Source organism: Nestor notabilis, unplaced genomic scaffold, assembly GCF_000696875.1.
Source record: "Nestor notabilis isolate BGI_N333 unplaced genomic scaffold, ASM69687v1 scaffold20682, whole genome shotgun sequence".
Lineage (NCBI taxonomy): Eukaryota > Metazoa > Chordata > Aves > Psittaciformes > Psittacidae > Nestor > Nestor notabilis.
The window spans coordinates 5780-14169 of NW_009918167.1; the positions used below are offsets into that span (position 1 = coordinate 5780).

At 54.3% G+C, this 8390-nt stretch overlaps 2 protein-coding genes across 2 annotated transcripts in view; one reads left to right on the top strand and one right to left on the bottom strand.

The window, feature by feature from the left end:
- PRPF4 (pre-mRNA processing factor 4) overlaps window positions 1-1697 on the top strand; it is a gene marked incomplete at its 5' end in the record, with an annotated part of 7026 nt that extends 5329 nt beyond the window's left edge. The window contains 5 exons of the mRNA XM_010009588.1: window positions 406-495; window positions 786-908; window positions 1061-1168; window positions 1252-1370; window positions 1504-1697. Coding sequence (XP_010007890.1) covers window positions 406-495; window positions 786-908; window positions 1061-1168; window positions 1252-1370; window positions 1504-1697 — 634 coding nt within the window. The remainder of the gene's footprint in view (window positions 1-405; window positions 496-785; window positions 909-1060; window positions 1169-1251; window positions 1371-1503) is intronic.
- Window positions 1698-3224: 1527 nt separating this feature from the next.
- WDR31 (WD repeat domain 31) overlaps window positions 3225-8390 on the bottom strand; it is a 6132-nt gene continuing 966 nt past the window's right edge. The window contains exons 2-9 of the mRNA XM_010009589.1: window positions 8127-8256; window positions 7633-7707; window positions 6550-6694; window positions 6368-6468; window positions 5741-5808; window positions 4796-4937; window positions 3998-4160; window positions 3225-3385 (exon numbers count right to left, since the gene is read on the bottom strand). Of these exons, the coding sequence (XP_010007891.1) occupies window positions 3225-3385; window positions 3998-4160; window positions 4796-4937; window positions 5741-5808; window positions 6368-6468; window positions 6550-6694; window positions 7633-7707; window positions 8127-8256 (985 nt within the window). The remainder of the gene's footprint in view (window positions 3386-3997; window positions 4161-4795; window positions 4938-5740; window positions 5809-6367; window positions 6469-6549; window positions 6695-7632; window positions 7708-8126; window positions 8257-8390) is intronic.

The following is an 8390-nucleotide window of genomic DNA, read 5'->3' on the forward strand; positions in this document are numbered from 1 at the left end:
AAGTCTGCTGACCTGCCTGTAGTTCTGGGGGAATAATCCCTCTATCCTGCCTCCCTGCAGCTCTGCAGAAGAGCAAGATTTGCTCTAGTTCTCTGTAGTCAAAGTAGATCTTCTGCAGTTGCAGTAGTCTGTGTTTTGGTTCTGCATTTTAAAGTGCTAATGACAAGGGCCTTTTCAGGAATAATGACAATAATTATCCCAGGAGAACTTTATAACCAGCATGAGTGTGGGTCAAGGGGTTCCACTTAGAGCTTCACCTGTGTGAATAAAGACAGGATTCAGAGCCATTAGTTAAAGCTCTCATGTTCTGTCTGGGTGGCATTTATTGAACAGATCTTGTGCTGTGAGCAGAATGTTTGCAAAGGCCCTCACCTCTGACCAGCCTGATTTTTGTTTGTCTTTCAGTGATGAACCGGTGGCAGATATTGAAGGACACAGCATGAGAGTGGCACGTGTGATGTGGCACCCATCTGGGCGGTTCCTGGGTACCACCTGGTAGGGAGGTTTGGTTATTTGCTCTCAGACATTACCATTAGCTTTCCAGCTGGTGGCCAGTGGGTGCTGTTGCTTGCCCAGAGGAGCCCAGTGTGGGCAAGGGTTGGCCATTGTCAGCAGCTGGGCTGTTGCAGTGTAAAGAACATCAAGTCATTTGGATTCCTTTCTCAGCCCCTCATGAGAGACACTGTTGGTCCCCAGCAGGAAATGAAACACCCACAGAGTTAGTGAAATACCCTGTTGTTCTCCTTGGAGATCCGTTGAGTTGGACACATGCTTTGTTTTGACAGCTACGATCACTCGTGGCGCTTGTGGGACCTGGAAGCTCAGGAGGAGATTCTCCATCAGGAGGGGCACAGCAAAGGGGTCTATGACATTGCCTTTCACACGGACGGGTCTCTCGCGGGCACTGGGTGAGTTTGCTTTGCACTGGGACCAGACACTAAATGGTATCAGGGTTTTGTTGCTGACTGATGCCGGGTGCCCCAGTGATGCTGCTGGTGAGGCTGAGCTCTGGCACTTGTGGAAGGCTCTGGTGGGTAACACTTGGATTCTCACTTCCTAGAGGACTGGATGCTTTTGGACGGGTGTGGGACTTGCGCACGGGACGCTGCATCATGTTCCTGGAAGGCCACTTGAAGGAGATCTATGGGATTAACTTCTCCCCTAATGGGTAAGAAGGGAGTTTGTGTGGTATACATGGGAGCTCTGAGTACAAAGCTCCCAACACCACCTTCGTCCTCCACCCTTTGGCAGATACCACGTTGCAACTGGCAGCGGTGACAACACGTGCAAGGTGTGGGACCTGCGCCAGAGGAAGTGCATCTACACCATTCCTGCCCACCAGAACCTGGTGACCGGGGTGAAGTTTGAGCGTAAGTACCTCCTGAGCTGAGGTGGCAGGGGATGGGGCAACTCAGAAACACACCTTCAGGCCAAGAAGGTCAGGATTTGGGATGGTTTTATCTGCAAATCTCAACTCTTCCTTGTTCTCATCCTATGTTGCAGCCAACCATGGAAACTTCCTGCTCACGGGTGCCTACGACAACACGGCCAAGATCTGGACTCACCCCGGCTGGTCCCCACTGAAAACACTGGCTGGTCATGAGGGAAAGGTGATGGGACTGGACATCTCCCTCGATGGCCAGCTGATAGCAACCTGCTCCTATGACAGAACCTTCAAGCTGTGGACAGCAGAGTAGCTCAGAGCTGCTGCTCATGAACTGAAGGAGACGTTAGTGGCTGGCAGCTAGGACAAGTTTTTTTATATTAAAGAAAGGAGTCAGCTACTGCAGCGTGTGTCAGGGCAGCTGGTCACTGGCTAGGCTTGGGTTGAGGTGGTTGTGAAGTACCTGTGTTGCTGAAGGCAAATCTTGGATAATGTTTTCCTACCCTTTAGGATTCTGGTTTCATACTGCAGGTACTTTCTGTTGTCATTTGGAGGTGATCCATCAGTTTCCACCCTCCCACGTCAGGCTCACGGGTTTCCTCCAGTCCATCTGTGGCTCACCACACACCCCTCAGGTGTGGTGTGTTCAGCCTCTGCTCATTCCCTTCTTACCTTCCATTTCCAGGAGCCTATGGAAGAAGTTTGTGGCTTCAAACTTGATTTGCATTTAGAGAAGGAAAAACTTGGTGCCAGCATTAGAGGAACATGGTACCCTCTGATTGTGGAGGTCTCTGTGCCCTTTGTGTTCACCCACAGGAGATGTTAAAGGCCAGGGAAGTTTCTTTTCCATGTACCACCCCATGTCCTTGATGAACTGGGTGTCTCAAATTCACATAGGCATCTCCTCTGTAAGTTTTTGCTGTGTCTCACCCAAGATGATAGAAGAGTGTTTCAGTATAGGGCTGTGCAACACTGCAGGAAGCTTTCTTACTTGATGTTTATTCTTTAGATTGAGGCTTTGCAAACATGTTCTAGAAAATCAAAGTATGTTTTGAATGTGCCTCTGGGTCTGAGTGAGGAATGGAGAAATTACAGGTACTTCACAGCACAGTTTGCTTTCTGTCTGCCACCATAAAAACCCTTCAGGAGAAAAGAGGAGACTGATTCATGACCTCTCTGTCAGCTGGGGCAGCTCCATGTTCCTTGGGAGCATGAACATGGTTCTGTTCTCAGCATCTGCAGTGGAGATTGTGTTTTAAGAAAAATAACCTGAACCCACTCACACAGTTACTCACAAGTTACTGTTCTTCAAGCAGTGTAGTACTGGGGTGGCACCTGCCACATGCTCTATGCCAGCTCTTGTTTACTCCCAGGGAAAACACTACAGATGAGAGGCCAGAAAGTCAACCATGTCCTTGGCTGCAACAACAGGAGCATGGCCAGCAGGTCCAAGGAGCTGAGCTGCTCATAAAGTTGCACTGGGCACAGTCATACAGGTTGTGACCACCTCTCGTGGTGACTTACCCCCTTCCAAGAGCAGCTGAGTTAAGGCTGACCTGGCACCCCTCAGTGCTGCTCCTTGGGGTTCCTCCTCCCTCACCCCCAGCACGTGTAGCTGCCTGTGGGGAGGTTTTGTAAGTAATACACGAGGCTTGCTCAGGAACAAGACCTTGGCCTGGACACATCCATGATTTGACTGTTCCAGACAGCTCCAGTACCTCCCCCCACCCACAAACTGGAACCAGTGAGTCCCCAGCCCCGCTGATGACACATGGCTGCTCTGCAGGTGCAAGGTGGTGCTTGGGGAGCCACATCCCCTCTGCTGGAAAGGTTGTAATGGTCAGAATGCTGCCACCTCCTCCAGCGCCGGCTCCACCCTGTCACGCAGCTGGAGGACGTGGATTCCCGAATTGGAAGTGGCACAGAGCAGCGTGGAGCTGTCACAGGCAGCCAGTGAGGACAGTGGTCCTGCTCCATCCAGGTACAGTGTGGCCAGGCAGGCTGAGGAGGGAACAGGGAAGTTGCTGGGGAGGTGAGACACAACCACACCAACCTCCCACCTCCCGGCTCTGCTCTGTGTGTCTGCCTGCCCACACCCCCCCCCCATCCCCACATTGGGATGTGCCCTTTGGAAGAGGGACCCTCCATCCCTGTAAGCCCCGCAGTCAGTCTGTGTGTTGCCCAGTCAGGCAGTGGCCAGCAAAAAGGAATCCATGCTGAGGTTGGGCTCTGGCCCTTTCCCTGGAAAGGAGGCAGGGATGGATAGCATGGACAGACCCCACTGGGCAGAGCTGCAGGGTTGTGTGGACACATTTCCAACCTGCCTTTTTCTCCCAAATTGCTTATTTGGAAAATCTCTTCTACATGCTGTGCAACACAATGTGCAGTTTTGATTAAGTCTCCAAAAGAGAAGAAAAGTAATTTCTGGGGGGCAAGCAGAAGCCCCTGGTGTGCTCTGGGGCATCTCCACCCTGCCCTGCAGCTGGATTAGAGGAAATCCCAGAGATCTCAGGCTTCAGCATGCTCATCACTGCATCACTGCCAGGAGACAGAAAAAAGCAGCAGGTCTGTTAGCCAGAGTGGGGTGCACGGAGCGGGCAGGCCCTGCCCTACCTGCAGTGTCTCGGTCCCAGACCTTCACGGTGCCATCACATGAGGCTGTGGCGATGCTGGGGGTGAGCGCGGGGCCCCAGGGGAGGAAAACACCCGAGGTCGTGGTCTGGAAGTGCCCTTTGTACTCGCACACGTGGCTTCTCGTCTGCCGCAGGTCCCACAGCTGCAGGGGACAGGCAGAGGTCAGAGCTGGATGCCCACAGACATCGCTCCAAGGACACAGTGACTTGTTAGTGAGACTATGGCAGACTTGGGACTCTCTAATTGGGATGGATAATGAGGATGGAACATTTGACATTCTTTACTTAAGGACATGCTGGAAAGGTTGAACTTGGGGATGTACAGAGCCAAGATGTTTCACATACTTTGCCAACTTGGCAAGAAGGTCCTGAGCTGTCTTCATTATAGTACTAAGAATCACACCTACAGGTCTCACCCTCCTGATGCTCACACACAGGGCTGAGAACCTGCAGGACTGAACCATGGTATGGAAACACCTCCAGCACGGCGGTTCCTGACAGGCTTTCTGTGAGAGCCTCGTGCTCCTCAATGCCATGAAACAAAATCCCAGGGCTTTAATCAGGAAGAGCAGCTGCTCAGATAATCCCTGAGCACCAGACTTGCCAAAGGGACAGGCTGGAAGATACCAAGGCAAATACAGCTGGAGCAAAGAGGTCCTCGGAGCGCCACCCTACTTACTGCCCTCTGCTGTATGCCATGGACACGGGAGCAGAAAACCTACGCCAGGCAGCAGGCTGCGGTGCTGTCCCGCTTCCCGTGGTGCTGTGTCCCACTCACCGTGGCCTCGCAGCCCTCGCCCGCGGTGCCGCTGCTGGTGCTCAGGCAGAGCCGCCCGTCGGGACTCACGTCACAGCAGGTCTGGATGTGCTGCTTGGTGGGGAAGGTGTGAGCCACCTCCAGCTGCCGCATGTCCCACAGCCTGGAAGGAACCGGGGAGGGGAGGGGGACTCTGATGCATCATTGCCATGATGGGCTTCCCTCCATGCCCCGTCCACCCTCACACTGTGCCCTTGCTGCTGTCCCCTTCGCTCCCCCCAGCAAGCCAAACTCCCAAGGCTTTCCCTGCATCCTTTCATTCATCCATTCAGGATCCAGCTCCAGCCACTGGAGCTGTGCTGAGCTTTATGAATTCTCCTTTTTGCCCAATCACCACCAGTGCTCCTTACAGCCACCAATGCCCCCGTCCTGGCTTCCCCTGGCAACAGACCACGGCTCCAAGACCCAGGTGAACTGGAAGGTGGCTTCTGGCCATGCCAGCAGGGTACAGGAGGCCGGGTGGCCAGGACAACCAACCAAAGAAACAGCCTTTTGTGCTCTGGGATCTTCCATAATCCCAGTGTGCCCCAGGCTGCGTGGCCACATGTAGAATTTCATATAATCATAGGATCCCAGCCTGGTTTGTGTTGGAAGGGACCTTAAAGCTCACCCAGCCCCAACCCCTGCCACGGGCAGGGACACCTTCCACTAGAGCAGGTTGCTTCAAGCCCCTGTGTCCAACCTGGCCTTGAACACTGCCAGGGATGGGGCAGCCACAGCTTCTCTGGGCACCCTGTGCCAGCGCCTCACCACCCTCACAGAGAAGTACTTCTGCCTCAGAGCTCATCTCAATCTCCCCTCTGGCAGGTTAAAGCCATTCCCCTTGGCCTGTCCCTCCAGGCCCTTGCCCAAAGCTCTTCTCCAGGTTTCCTGTAGCCCCTTTGGCACCAGAACACACTTATTTACCTGACTGTTTTATCCTCTGAGGTCTGGATGACATAAGGCTCCCTGGGCACCCAGCACAGATGTGTGACCTGCAGGAAGGAAAAAGTGAGCAGAAGCCACCTCTGTGCAGCCCAGGCTGGTGTCCTGTAGACACAAAGCCACCGAAGCCACATCCTCTCCCTCCTCATGCTGATCTGTGAGCAGAAAACAGATGAAGCTTTTCCTGCTTCCCACCAATGCTGCTCCTTTCCCAGGTTCAGTTCCATTGTGGTACCTGGTCGGTATTTGCAGGCAGGGAAGAGCCAACAGCTCAACAGGACACAGAGCCATGGCAACAGGAGATTGTACCTGTACCACTGCTGGGCTGGCACAGAGGGAATGCAGCCCCCGCTGCACAACGTGCTCCAAACAGCCCCCATCTGGAGCATTAATAAATTGCTGTGTGGCTCTTGGCATCTTTGTGGTTTTTACCTGGAGAACGGAGTAACAAGCCTCCAGCTCTGGTCTCCCCAGGTGCACGGGCAACCTGTGCAGTGCCTCAGGGGCTTCCCAAAGCTCCAAGCTCAGAGCAAGTTCACTTCACAGGGCTTCATGTGAGAAACTGGCACCGAGGTGCCATGACAGAATGCAAGTACCAGCGGCTCCTACCAGGTTCCTGAAGGTGATGACTCTGCGCAGACACTGTCCGGTCTCCGTGTCCCACTTGCACATGGTGTTGTCTCGTGAGCCCGTGCACAGCTGGGAGGCATCTGCAACCACATGTTCACATTGACAAAGTCAGGAAAGGTTGTTAAGAAATCCCTGGGGAGTGGGAGCGTGTTGTCCCTCACCCGGGCTCACAGCCAGGCCTGTCACAACCAGGTCATGTGCCACAAAGCGCTGGTTTGGTCCTGATGTCCCCTGGAGCTCCCACATCATTGCTGTCTTGTCCCGGGATGCGCTGAAGACTCTGTTGGAGTCAGGGGCTGAGGTGACCTGGGAGGGACAGGATGGGAGAAGCCGCTTGCCCTCACCACCAGCCCAGCAGGGACAGCACCATGCTCCTGCAGCTGTGGCAGAGCCTGAGATGTGCAGAAACATGACTGGGGAGAGCCTGACCTTCAAACCCTGTTTTGTCTGTGCTGGTGTGCACATGCCGGACTGCCCGATGCTCACACTGAGGCCCTGCTCCCTTCTGCTCTGCTGGACTCCAGCACAGGCAAACCCCAACACAGTGGGACCAGGGGAACCGCTCAGCCCCAGTGCGGTCACTGCAGCCCCTGCTGTGACCATGCAAGTTGTGGTGGGGAGCATCAGGCAGCATCCTTCCAGGACCCCCATCCTCCCAGGTTGCTCCGAGCCCCTGTGTCCAACCTGGCCTTGAACACTGCCAGGGATGGGGCAGCCACAGCTTCTTGGGCGCCCTGTGCCAGTGCCTCAGCACCCGCACAGGGAAGAGCTTCTGCCTAAGAGCTCATCTCAATCTCCCCTCTGGCAGGTTAAAGCCATTCCCCTTGTCCTGTCCCTACAGACCCTTGTCCAAAGCCCCACTCTGATAAGAATAAACACCAAAATAAAGGTGAGTCTTGTGGAATGGGACCTGACAGCAAGTGGACAGCATTTCTGGATCAAAAACTTGACCTAGCAATTCATCTTGAGGTTTTGCTCTTGGCAGGGAAGATAAGCACATGTCCAAGATCCCCGAAGCCCTGTTTATCCTGGATGCAACCACTCTGTGCCACTTCCCTGGACAGTGAAGCATCAGTTGAGACCTTGGGAAAGATGTAACACATCCTGCTCCCCCAGTCCCTCTCTCTGACGGAGCAACATGAGCCCCCTGTGGATGACAAACCACTGCTCCACAATTCCTGGCTCCCCAGTTTCTGAGTGGTGGAGCACAGGAGACCCCCCACACTCAGCCCGTTGCCACTCACCTTGGTGACCTCCCGCTGGTGGCCGGTGAACCGCCGCAGGACAGCCCCAGACCTCCAGCTGCAGACAGCCACGCTCTGCAGGAGCAGGACAGGCAGAGTAGCCCAGCCCGTGAGGGATGGACACACACCTCCTTGGTCATGTTATTATGAGCCCTGTGCTTGGAGAGGGAAGGGGTTCTTCTGGTTTGAGCTCCTATAGCATACACAACTGTCTTGAGAGCCCATCCACTGCCAGGTACTATAAGGGCCAGTCCAGTGATTCCAAACCTGGGTGAGAGCATTTGATGTGATCTGAGCTCTGGAGATGTTCTAAAACTTGATTCAGTGTTCACCCTCACTATAAGCTCATCTTGTCTTCCTGAATTCAGAAACTAACCAAGTTGTTACCACTCATGGAAATGTTTAAAACTCACACTGAAACCCCATTTTCCCAATCTGTCAATACACTTTCCTACCTGTGACCGCGCCGTGCCCCGTGGCAGGAGGAACCTCACCTTGTCCCTTGCTCCAGACACGCACAGGTCCAGTTTGAGAGCAGCCACTGAGGTGACGGCATCACTGTGCATGGGACAGTGCTGTGGAGGGGATTGAGCCGGTCCCACCTCTCCCATGGAGCCATCAGCCCTGCACAGTCAGAGACAGCAAGCTGCTGGTGCTCTGGGCAGAGACAGGATGCTCTGGGCACAGTCAGGATGCTCTGGGCACAGGCAGGATGGTCTGGGGCCCAGACAGGGTGCGACAGGGCCCGGCCGGACGCT